General features: G+C 48.3%; 2 protein-coding genes across 2 annotated transcripts; one reads left to right on the top strand and one right to left on the bottom strand.

Moving 5' to 3' along the window:
- Positions 1-2377: 2377 nt before the first annotated feature.
- Positions 2378-7168, bottom strand: Pierce1 (piercer of microtubule wall 1). Its single transcript, XM_059259003.1, has 3 exons — positions 6884-7168; positions 5959-6037; positions 2378-2821 (listed from the first exon to the last, which is right to left on the bottom strand). Exons 1-3 carry the CDS (start codon positions 7024-7026, stop codon positions 2633-2635), a joined length of 411 nt encoding a protein of 136 aa, XP_059114986.1. The 5' UTR covers positions 7027-7168; the 3' UTR covers positions 2378-2632.
- A 1565-nt stretch (positions 7169-8733) lies between these two features.
- Mrps2 (mitochondrial ribosomal protein S2) lies at positions 8734-10870 on the top strand. Its single transcript, XM_059259004.1, has 4 exons — positions 8734-8828; positions 8929-9045; positions 9381-9510; positions 10027-10870. The coding sequence occupies exons 1-4, from the start codon at positions 8786-8788 to the stop codon at positions 10610-10612; spliced, it is 876 nt and encodes a 291-aa protein (XP_059114987.1). The 5' UTR covers positions 8734-8785; the 3' UTR covers positions 10613-10870.
- Positions 10871-12490: the final 1620 nt, after the last annotated feature.

Genomic DNA, 12490 nt, shown 5'->3' on the forward strand with positions numbered 1-12490 from the left:
ACTTCTAGTCTGGACCTTTGAGGTAGGAAGACACACATCTTTGATCAGGATCTTGAAGGGGGAAGACACACCTTTAATCTGGGTCACACCTTCTGCTGAAAGCCTATATAAGGACATGGAAGAAGGAAGCTCTTGCTTTTCACATATGGAGAGATTCATTCCATAAGTTCTGTGACTCTAGAGAACCCTGACTAATGCATATATGTATAGGTGTTCTGTCTGCATGTATGTCTATGCACCACACAGCGCCCTCGGAGGCCCTAGAGCTGGAGTTACAATTGTAACTCACTGTGTAGGTGCTGAGAATTGAATCAGGTACTCTGAAAAAGCAGCCAGTTCCCTTAAGCATTGAGCTCTCTCTCCAAACCCTAATAAAAATAGTTTCTTTTTGGAGACAGAGTCTCTCTGTGTACCCTGACCATCCTCGAACTGGCTACATAGACCAGGCTAGACCTGCCTGCCCCTGCCTCAGCCTCCCTAGTGCTGGGATTAACGGCATGGACCACTACTGCTGATATCCCTAAATAAATCTTATAAAAAATGCCAGATGGGGTGGTGCACGCCTTTAGTCCCAGCATTCAGGAGGCAGAGGCAGGCAGATCTACATGTATTCGAGGACAGCCTGATCTACAGAGTGAGTTCCAGAACAGCCAGGGCTACAGAGAGAAACCCTGTCAAAAACAAAAAACAAAACAACAATAACAATAACAACAACAACAACAACAAAAACCTCTTTTTCAGTTGGACACCCAGCAGCCTGTTGGTTTTCTCCCTCAGAAGAGAAGTCTGTAGATTCTGGCTTTAGTCTTGGCTCATAACCTTTTAATTAAACTAATCGATTTTTTTCTAGAAAGCATTTCCATTCCAAATTAGACATTAAGACTATTGCCAAATGTTTACTTTATGCATTAATAATACTGAAGGAAAAAAACAGGGTGTTTAATTTCTGTGAATAAAGCTTTAATGACAGTGTGTAAGGATTTCTTCTTTCTGATCTCAACACTTCCAAATTTCTTGTAGTAATAACACCTTATACATGGGAATGAAGTTTAAGAAAAAAAATTCAGGAGTAGAGAGATGGCTCAGTGGATAAAATATTTGTCACCCAAACCTGAGGACCTGAGTTTGGAGCTATGCACAGGGTTATGCACCTTTTTTTTTTTTTTCTAAAACACCAACATCAAAGACTTTATGAGGTTTACCTTGACAAACTGTGGACTTGGGGAACCTGTGGTCTCATGTGTTCAGTTCTCCCTTGGTCTTTGGAGGCAGGGTCTCATGCAGCCGAGGCTGGCCTGGAAGAAACTCCTGACCCTCCTGCCTCCATCTGGGATGTTAGGGGGCGCCACTGTGCCTGGTTTATGAGGTGCTGGGGATGAAACCCAGGGCCATGAGCATGCTAGGTGAGGGACATGCACCTTTAACTCTGGCACTAAAGGACAGATGCCAGTGGATCACCAGGGTTCACTGGCCAGTCAATCTAACCAAAACATCAGACTTCCCCTGTCCCAAAACACATAGTGGAGAGCAATAAAGGAAGACATCTGATGTCAGCCTCTGGCATCCACACATCCACTCATGGCACAGTCCAGCCACACATATGTACACTCAGGTGCAGGAGCACATACACATTAAAAAAAAAAACAAAAACCTGCATCAACAAGATGGCCAGCAGGTATTTGCTGTCAAGCCTGACCAAAAAAAGAAAATGAGAACTCTAGAGATGGCTTGGTGGCTAAGAGCACAAACTACTCTTGTGAAGGACCCAAGTTCAGGTCCCAGTACCCAGATGGAACACAGTTCATACCTCCTGTAACTCCAGAAAATCTGACAGCCTCTTCTGGACTCCCCCCCCTCCACACACACACACACAATTTAAAAATAAAATCTTAAAAGACAAAAATAAAATGATCAGAGAGGGCCTTTGTGTAAACCAGTATTTCCAATCTGGGAAGCTAAGTGAGGTCATACCTGAATGGTACTTGGATGGGAGACTTCCGACCTCCACAGTTATCAGCAATGGCTATCATTGCCAGCCTTGGTGCGTGACATATGTCCCGCCCCTTACCCTCATTGTGATTGGAGAATGCTCACTTGACATTTGTACTACCAGTTGGGGCACCCCACACTCTCTGGGGACCTTCTAGGGTCTGTGCAGACTTTAGCCTAGTATGGACACACACACACACACACACACACACACACACGGCAACCGCTCACAAATAAAGACACTTTGTGGCACTCCCTTTCACACCCTGCATTTCAGACCAAGATCTGGGTTCCAATGTGTGTCACACCCTGCATTTCAGACCAAGATCTGGGTTCCAAGATGTGCAGTTCCCTGCTGCTCCAGGGCAATGATGAGACAAGCCAGAAATTGAGGCTGTGGCAACTTTTTTAATAGCAAATCCAGCCATCAGCATCTTTCCTGTGTAAAATACAGAACGAAGGACATTATGGCCCTATTTGCATGTTTTTCTCCTCCTGGAAGGAAAAGCGTTTTCTGAGAAGGCAGTGAGATCTGTGCCTTTAGGACCGGGCACTTGTCAAGGATCAGGGGCAGCAGTGCTCCTCCCTACAGCAGCACTGAGTCAGGAGACACCCCCGCCCCCCGGTCGGGCAGCCAACTCCCTTAGTCACAGATGGATGGCCTGTTGACATTGTAACTGGGGTGAAAGTTAAGGCGGTCATAGTGGGTGATGTAATTGTCAGGGCCTGTCACCACGCTCTTCTCCAAGCCGACATTAAAAGTATTATTCAGGAACATTCCAGAAGCTGAACATTCTCTGGAAAACTTATTTGAAGATGGATAAAATACAGTCTAGAAGTGAAAAGAAGCAAGAGGATTAGTGGTGCATGACAATACTCAAGCAGCTAGACTGGTATTTTGGAGGAAGAGTAAGAATTTATGCGAAAATACAGCCTCTGTTACTAGGAAGCACAGAAACCTGAGTGGACATGATGGCCTCTTTTGCCCCAGCCATCCCAATTTGTGCTTAATATGTCTACTATAAGTAGTAATGCCTTGTTTCCATACCGCATGGACTGCAAGAGAAGTTACAGGATCGCCAGTGAGCAACATTAACCTGGGGTCAGGCCAGAGTGACACCCCCTCATCCCCCCCACACCAAGGTCTACTCTGCCAGCCATGCCACACTGGGCAAGTCACATGGCCTCTGTAAGTTTCAGCTTTTTCTTCTTTGAGTATAGTCACACTGCAATACTCAAATAAAATACTTAAAGTTAACTTAGGAAGAGAAAAAGTTAGGGGGTGTGGTGGCCCATACCTTTAATCTCAGCATTCAAGAGGCAGATCTCTGTGAGTTCGAGGCCAGCCTGGTCTATATAGAGAGTTTTAGGACAGTCATGACTATATAGAGAAACCTTGTCTCAAAGTGAGAGAGGAGAGAGAGAGGAGAGAGAGAGAGAGAGAGAGAGAGAGAGAGAGAGAGAGAGAGAGAGAGAGAGAGAGAGAGAGAGAGAGAATATATATCTGGGCCTCACTCCTGGAGTTCCAGTCCCATGAAGGACAATGGACAATTCCGAGGCCTTGGCCCTCAGCTGGGGGTGCTGGGTAACAGTGGTCAAAGCAAACTGCTCGAATCAGGAGCCATGATAGAAGAGAGGGCTGGCTGGATCCCAGGATCCCTCTCAAGAATGTACCTCCAATGCCCTGAAAACTCCCATAAAGTCCCACATCCCACGAGCACACACTAGTAACCCTGCCTTTAACACACAGACCTTTGGGGTCACTCCTCCAAGCCATAGCAGTGGGTTTCTGTCCTGGCTGTGAGCCGAAACCCTCTGTAAAGTGCTTTAAAGACTCCAGAGCATGCACCGCCGGCCCAGTGTAGGGGAAGGGGCTCCCCTTCGGAGGCCTGAAGCACTCAGCTCTTGCTGAGAGTGTAGTGAGGCCACTGTGAGGAGAGGAACCAGAGTGAGAATCAGCCTAGCTAGACAGAATCGTTGGACGATAGGGAGATGTCTGACATGTGCAAACTAACCTCCACCATGTAAAGAGAAACGATTTCAGAACATTTTTCTTCTTTCTTTCTTTTTCTCTCTCTCTTTCTTTTTCTCTCTTTCTTTTCGTTTTTTTTTTGTTTTTGTTTTTGTTTTTTTGAGACAGGTTTTTTTTGTTTGTTTGTTTGTTTGTTTTTTGTTTTTGGTGTAGCCCTGGCTGTCCTGAAACTAGCTTTGTAGACCAGGCTAGCCTTGAATTCAAAGAGATCCACCTGTCTCTGCCTCCCGAGTGCTGGGATTAAAGGTGTGTACCACCACCGCCCAGCTCAGAGCCTTTTTCAAAAGGCAAGTTTGAGATCTCCAGGAAAACTGAACATAAAGTGTTCAGATCCCATCCCAATGTACACAGCTCCCCCATTGTTAGCACGTTGTATTGCAGGTGTACCTGCATCAGAGCCAATACTGCTGCTTGGCTGTTCACTAACAGCACCAAGCACTCAGGGCCCCCCTCTTGGCCCCTCACATTCAGTACCTTTTTTTTTTTTAAGATTTATTTATTTATTATGTATACAGCATGTATGACCAGAAGAGGTCATAGCCTCATTACAGATGGTTGTGAGCCACCATGTGGTTGCTGGGAATTGAACTCAGGACCTCTGGAAGAGCAGTCAGTGCTCTTAACCTCTAAGCCATTTCTCCAGCCCCCACATTCAGTACCTTTTGACAAGTGTACAATGACACAAATCCACCACTGCAGTATCACAGAGAATAACACTAAGAGCTGCTCACAGTGTGCAGTGCACTCAGTCAGGAAGCTGAGCAGCCAACCCCAGAGAACGGGACTGTAAGAAGCAGGGTACAGCCACCTCCTAACTTGCCTGATACCCTTGGCTTGTAGTCCACTGACTGCTAATCTGAGTGTAAAACGCCACTGTTGACCAGAGCAGCATTTTCTTAGTGGCCTTTTAGAAAAGCTGAAGCAGAAACTGGGGGTGTAGCTCAGCTGATAGAACACTATGTCTAACATTAGCAAAGCCCCAGTCCTTCATAAAACAGGGTGTGGTAGAGCACATCTTTAACCGCACTTGGGAGAGGGAGGCAAGAAGTTTAGGAGTTCAAAGCTATCTTCAGCTACATGGTGAGTTCAAAACTATCTGGGGCTAATTTGAGACTCTGTCTCAAAGAAAAAGATAAAGGCACTTATTGCCAACCTCGATGACTTGAGTTGCATCCCTACTCACATGGAGACGGAAGAACCAATTCCTACAAGTTGTCCTCTGACCGACATGCATGTGCCATGGTGCATCACACACAAAAACAAGTAGAATGAAATTTAAGAATGCCGAAGCAGCCAGGCATGGTTGTGCACACCTTTAATCCCAGCACTCGGGAGGCAGAGCCAGGCGGATCTCTGTGAGTTCGAGGCCAGCCTGGTCTACAGAGCGAGTTCCAGCACAGCCAGGGCTACACAGTAAAACCCTATTTCAAATACAACAACAACAACGACGAAACCAACTGTTTGGGAAAATGACCTCTAACATCCTCATTCCAAGTGGGAGCCCTGGTGATCTGGGGATGCTCACTGACTCCTTTAGTGCTTTCCCTGGCTCTAAGTGACTCCAGTCACAGTGGCATCATCTTGCAAACTTAGCTCTGACCAGTCCTGCACCCTAACGCTAAAAGCACACCTCACAGCACAAAACAAATCTCAGAGAACACTTGGTTTCGTTGATTTACCTCTGGGTGCCCATGTGAAGAAGTGCACGCCTGTCTGAGGGTGTGAGTGACTGTAGAGCAGAAGGAGAACAATGCAGAAGCAAGTTTACCTGGACTTCTCTCTTTCTACAATTTTGCTTCTAAATGTACTCTATCATCTCTCTGCCCTGCCCTGTTCTAACGTGATTTGAGGTGCCCCGAATTTCTAACGGGGTCCCAACCTCACAATTCTGTTCTTCTAGATGGCACCTCATCCTGGCATGTCTGGCTTGCACATACCGGCATCTCATGCACTGTGGGTGCTCTGCTCCCGTAGGTTTGGTTACTGGTCCTGTACATGGAGACAAGCTCATTGGTCCTGTAGGAAAAAAGACACTGTTTCCCACTCATACACATTCTAAGCCAGCAAGTCATAACCTGGAAGAATCTTTGATTGATGGAGCTTTTTTTTTTTTTTTTTTTTTTTTTTTGGTGATATCCCCAGAGGCAATATCAATACGCGCCCACTGTGGGCACTCTCTCCCAGCAGGCCTGACCACCCCCCCAAGCCATGGCCCCTGACCCTTCCAAAATAAACCCCCACAGAGCACCCGGCCAGCAAATGCTGGAGGTAGAGGCTTGGGTGGAACCTTGGTACAGACTGCCACTGTGGAACAGCATCTCAGCTTCCAGACCCTGTCACCCAGCAGTCCCTCTGCTTCTGAGCCCCAACCCTTACAGAGGCCAAGCTTCAGTCAGGTGGAGAGAAGGAAGGAAATCCGGTTTGTGGAGCTGTGGTCTGTGATACAGAGGCCACCAACTGGACACCACTCTACTTCTCAGTCTGAGGCCTCAGCAAGCGGTCCTCTTGCTTGTGGGGAGGGGTTGGTAGTGTGCCTGCACACTTCACAGAAGTCAAGAAGGCTTCCATCATTCGCAAGGGCACCACGCTGCCCTGTGAGGTGTACAACCTTCAGAGGAGCCTCAAAAGCTAAGAGACACCCCCCCTACACACACACACCCTCACGGCCACACACATTCACTCTTATGGTTGCTCAGACAGCAGGTCCATGACTCTCATAGTAATGGTGACACAAAAAAAAAAAGATCCACTTCTGGCTTCTTTTGACCTCAGCAGCCAGGCACTTGGGAGTTCACACGCATGGCCAAAGCTAGGGCCACCTGCGGCACCCTACTGCCTGGAGGAGGTAACCTCAGTCCTCACCTGTAGCCACGAAACCACCCCGGGTTGTTGAACCTGACTGGGAGCTGCTCGCTCACGCGGTAGTAGTCGCTCGTCTTCTCTGGGGCGGACTTAGCCTTGGGCTCCAACGGCTCCGTGCACTCTTGGGGGTTTTCTTCAGACATTTGACCTCCACAGGAAAGCAGCCCCGACTAGTAGTCAAACCTGCGGCAGCGGCGGCAGCGTCCTGTTGCTAGGCAACAATGTCACCTGACCGGGAGGAGGGGCGGTCCTTTGTAGGCTGCTTGCCCCTGGAGCTATAGGCAAATCTAGAACCTTCCAGAGGGCGAATAACAAAGGGGACAGTGAGGAGTTCTAAGCTAGGCTGTTGCGCGAAGGAATCCCAAGCTTCATGCTGCCGCTCCTCTGGGAGTTCCGCTGGCCTTTTTCTGGGACTGTTGGGAACATCCTAGTATCATCTCAAAACGCAATAGAAAGCATATCCTGGGCAAATGAAACCTCAGGACCTGGAACTTAACCAGCAAATATGCAGGAATTGGGTGCTTCCAAACTCTACCTGAGCAAGCACTTACTGGTCTGTGGTTTACTGAACTTGCCAGGACTTCTCCGTGGCCTCTGTCACCCCATGCTCCCCACAACTCAGCCTAAATTTAGACGTGAAATGTTGCTAAGTTTAGGAAATCCTCCCTGGCCAAATACTATTGAAATATAAAAAATGATCTTGTGAGCAGTGCACGTATTTATGACATAGTAGTAGTGTATTCTGGGAGGCAGATCTCTGAGTTCGAGGCCAGACTGATCTACATAGAGAGTTCTAAGTCAGCCAAGGGTACATAGTGAGACCCTGTCTCGAATAATAATAATAATAATAATAATAATAATAATAATAATAATAGTTTTGAAACAAACAATAAAACCACTCGGGTCATAGTGTGGTGGTGCACACCAATAATCCCAGCACTCGAGACAGAGGCAGGCAGATCTCTGTATCAGGCCAGTCAGGGAGACTTTGGTTCATTGTTGTTGTCATTCTTTAAAGTAATTTGGGGCTGGAGAGATGGCTCAGCAGTTAAGGGCATTTGCTCTTGCAGGAGACCTGGGTTCAACTCCCAGCACCTACAAGGTGACTCACAAACATCCTTAACTTCAGTTCCTGGGGATCAGACACCATCTTATGATCTCCACGGGCAACAGACACTCACAGGGTGTGTATACATACATGTAGGCAAAGTACTGGCACACAGAATAAATAAATCTGAAGCAAATTTTAAAGAAAAAAATGCAATTAAAAACCAAACAATAAGCCAGGAGGTGGTGGCGCAAGCCTGTAATCCCAGCACTCGAGAGGCAGAGGCAAGCAGATCTCTGTGAGTTCAAGGCCAGCCTGGTCTACAGAGCTCCAGGACAGCCAAGGCTTCACAGAGAAACACTGTCTCAGAAAAACAATAAAAACCATTTATTTATTTATTTATTTATTATTTTATTTATTGTTTTATTTATTTATTTATTTATTTATTTATTTATTATTTATTCATTTATTCATTTATATTTATTTGTTTGGTTTTTCGAGACAGAGTTTCTCTGTGTAGCTTTGCGCCTTTCCTGGAACTCACTTGGTAGCCCAGGCTGGCCTCGAATTTTGAACTAGAAGGTCGCCTCCTCCTGACCGGTTCTGAGAGAACGCTGTAATTTTACTGGGAGGAATGAGCAGTAGATGAGTGTCCACTGGTCCTGGTTCAGTCCCACCTCCCAGCCCGGCACTGGTGGCCAGCATCAGCACAGACCTCTGCAAGGTCGCGCGTTGCGGGAGCCGGCGGCGGTCCTCCACGCCTGCAGGCGGCGCTGCGGCCCCGCGCGCTCCACGGAGGAGGCACTCTGTTCGGCAGGAAGAGTCTCTGCGGCATCTCTGTCCACGCGCCAGCTATGGCGCCTGCTCCGGCCGTGCTGACCCGGCTGCTGTGTGCAGGTGAGCGCAGAGGATCTCCGAGACGGGAGGGACCCTGGGATCCGAGAGAGAAGGACAGGGACATGAACAGGGCGTGGCCCCACCGGCTCTCTCCCCGCAGGTGTGTGGCGTCGGCCAGGTTTCCTGCAGAAGGCGGCCCCGGGCCTGGCCGGGCTGAATGGTAGAATGGTGATGGGAGCCCAAGTCCCCGTGGTCAACGAGCCCCAGGACGGCGACGGTAAAGGCCAGCGGCTGGAGTTGGGCGGGGGTGCAGAATCGTGGAGGGGGTGTCATTGCGGGATCCCCGAAGGAACCCTGTGCTAATCTCTCTAAGTGGGGTGGGAGGGCGAATGGCCGGCCCCCTTGTGGCCTAGTAGCTAGAGACCAGTGAAGACTAGTTTTGGATCTGTCCACCTTGCTGGTCTCCTGGCGGGGCATTTAAGGCACCAGAAGTCAACGAGGCTCGTGTCTCTTTCTCTTTTATCTGTGGAGACTAAGGGAAGAGGGATGACCCACACAGAGTCTTTGGTTGATGGTGGTGTGCCACAGTGCCTCTCCTCCCTCCCTTTTCAGATCCCCAGAGCAGGATCCTAGATGTGCCACTGCAGCATTCGGACTTCTTCAATGTCAAGGAGCTGTTTTCCGTGAAGAGCCTCTTCGACGCCCGAGTACACCTGGGCCATAAAGCTGGTTGCCGTCATAGGTAGCTGGCACAGACAATGTGGGCAGAGCGGTGGGATCAGGTCAAGGTTGGAAGCGAGGACTGATGGGACCGTTGACAGCAACACCAAATGCAGTGCTAGTATTGATGCTGTTCCTAGACATGGTGAAAACTGTGGGTCATTACAGGCTGGGTTTTGGCCACCCCAGTGGAGAGGTCTTGCTACATAGAAATGAAGTGGCCATAGAGAGTAATACTAGACAGAGTGCCCTGCCTGAGGTCCTGTTTAATGTGTAGTTGGTCCTCAAACCACAGGGGAAAGGTGAGACAGGTTGAGTCACACACCCAGTGCTCACTGCTCAGTGCCACAACACTGTGTCCTCATCTCTCACTCACTAGACAAGGTGTAGTGGGGAGCAGTTGAGTGTAAATAGTGCCTCCTAGCCTGCAGTGCCCTCGTAGATGATCCTGAATTGCTGATGGGAGTTTGTGGAAGGAGAATGGTAGCTCTCTGAACACTGTCCCACTCACCTTGGGGTTGTTGTTTTTTTTGGGCAGGTTTATGGAGCCATACATCTTTGGTAACCGCCTGGGCCAAGACATCATCGACTTGGAGCAGACAGCCTCGAATCTACAGCTGGCCTTGAACTTCACGGCCCACGTGGCCTACCGCAAGGGCATCATCCTGTTTGTGAGCCGGAACCGGCAGTTCTGTCACTTGATTGAGAAGACAGCCCAGGACTGTGGGGAGTATGCCCACACCCGCTACTTCAAGGGTGGTTTGCTGACTAATGCACACCTCCTCTTTGGGCCCTCAGTCCGCCTGCCGGACCTCATCATTTTCCTGCACACGCTCAACAATGTCTTTGAACCCCATGTGGCTATGAGGGATGCTGCCAAGATGAACATCCCCACAGTGGGCATTGTGGACACCAACTGCAACCCATGCCTCATCACTTACCCTGTCCCTGGCAATGATGACTCCCCTCAAGCTATCCATCTCTTCTGCAAGCTCTTCCGGACAACCATCAACCGAGCCAAGGAGAAGAGGAGACAGATGGAGGCACTGCATCGGCTGCAGAGTTCCAAGGGGTCTGAGGGCAGTGGGACGTCTTCTGTACCTGATCAGAGCCATTCCCCATGACAGGAACCCCTGCTCCCACAGTAGATAGCCAGGCCTATTCTGAGCAGGAAGCTCCTTATCCAGCCCTGGCCCATTCCCCATCTTTAGCGTCAGAGTCCTATATTTCCAAGATTTGGCCACCCCAGAGTCCTGAATTAAACCTTGTCTGCCTCTTTTCTGGGAACAAACACAAGTAAAATATATCCACATGGCCTCTGGCATCCATTAAGATTTGGACATAGCTAGCCAAGTAAAAGGCACTGTTTCTTTTGTCAGGAAGCCCTTAGAAGTAGGTCTATATCAGGTGGGTTCCATTTGGTCTCTCTTTTCAATTAAAATTAATACTTCATTCTCTGAAGGAAATTCTAAGCAAGACAATCCTGATGTCGCTTGGGGCCCCCAAAAGTTGCCTCTAGATCTATAACCAGACTTAAAGGCTAAGCAGGCTCCTGGAGGGGAGAGAGAGAGTGTGGCCCATGAGGTGGTGTACGAGGAGGAGAAAGTATAGTCCCTAAGGAGGTGTGTTCCACTACTAAAGAACTTAATGGGTTTGCTAAATCATTCAAGCAGAAGTCTATGTGTGGGGATGGATTTTAAGGGCGTGGGATAATGGTGGAAGGAACATAGAACTAAATTGGGCTGAGTTTATTGATATGGGCCCTCTGGAGAATATCTAGGTTTAATATGGGAATTTACACAGTTAAAGAAGGTATCAAGTTTGCTTGAAAGGTTGGCTGAAGCATTTGTCAAAAGATGGCCTACTGTAGGGAGCGTAAAGGTCCTTGTGCCCACAGATCACTGGGGAAACCAGAAATCTTAAACACACAGGGTTATCTTCTCAAAGAAGGGAATGAATACCTGTTTCCCATGCAGAAGGAAGGCTGGGAGTGGATATTGTAATGACTTGGTGACCTTCGCTACCTGTAGAGCCAGACCTCACCCAAATCCCTCAGAATGTTTATCCCAGACTCTCCCTCCCTAGACCTTTATTTTTAGCTTTTTTTTTTTTTTTTCTTCTGGTTTTGGTTTTTCAAGACAGGGTTTCTCTGTGTAGCCTTGGCTGTCCTGGAACTCACTGTGTAGACCAGGCTGGCCTCAAACTCAGAGATCCACCTGCCTCTGCCTCCCAGAGTGGTGGGGTTAAAGGCGTGTGCCACCACTGCCCAGTTAGCTGTTTATCAGTCAATAGAACTCATCCTTAGGGGAGATGTCAGGTACTTTATAGCCTGGCAACCTCTGTGCTATGTGGGTCAGAGACCACACCAGATTTAGGCCCTTAAGCTATAGAAGCCATCTTCACAGTCATGTGTACTTTTGAGTTTTGATGTAATTATGACTCCTTGTGCATTGGGGATTGTATTACACCAGGAGGCCTTTTTCCAACATTGTACCATGTTTAAATATGCCTACAATAAACCACCTGCTGTCAGACTCTCTAGAACTCTGAACCAGCACCAGCTAAGTCGGGCTGAACTGAGTACCAGCACCAGCTAAGTCGGGCTGAACTGAGTTTCCATTCTTGCCTTTTAATGTTGGTTTCTCTGCAGGTCATGACACTTGCAGGGGCCCCCACAGTGTACTGAGAAGGAATTGGAGTTGCCTGACATCCCTTGGTTTAGTGCTGATGAAGGGATTTTCAGGTTCAGGGAGCTTGCAATGCTAGAGTGGGTATGCTTTGTAAAATCTAATCCTCCACAATGGGAAGTCCCAGAAGACATGCCCTTCACTAATCCTACAAGACAAAATGGTGAGAGGGGCGCCCACACATTTAAAGATTGTGCCAGCCCTTAGGAGATGCTGCCGCTCAGTTGGATGAAGTAAATGTAATAGGTTTGCTGGGTGGTCTGCCTTTAATCCCAGGACGTGGGAGGCAAAGGCAGGCAGATCTCTTGAGTTCAA

The sequence above is a fragment of the Peromyscus eremicus genome, chromosome 4 (genome assembly GCF_949786415.1).
Source record: "Peromyscus eremicus chromosome 4, PerEre_H2_v1, whole genome shotgun sequence".
Classification (NCBI taxonomy): domain Eukaryota; kingdom Metazoa; phylum Chordata; class Mammalia; order Rodentia; family Cricetidae; genus Peromyscus; species Peromyscus eremicus.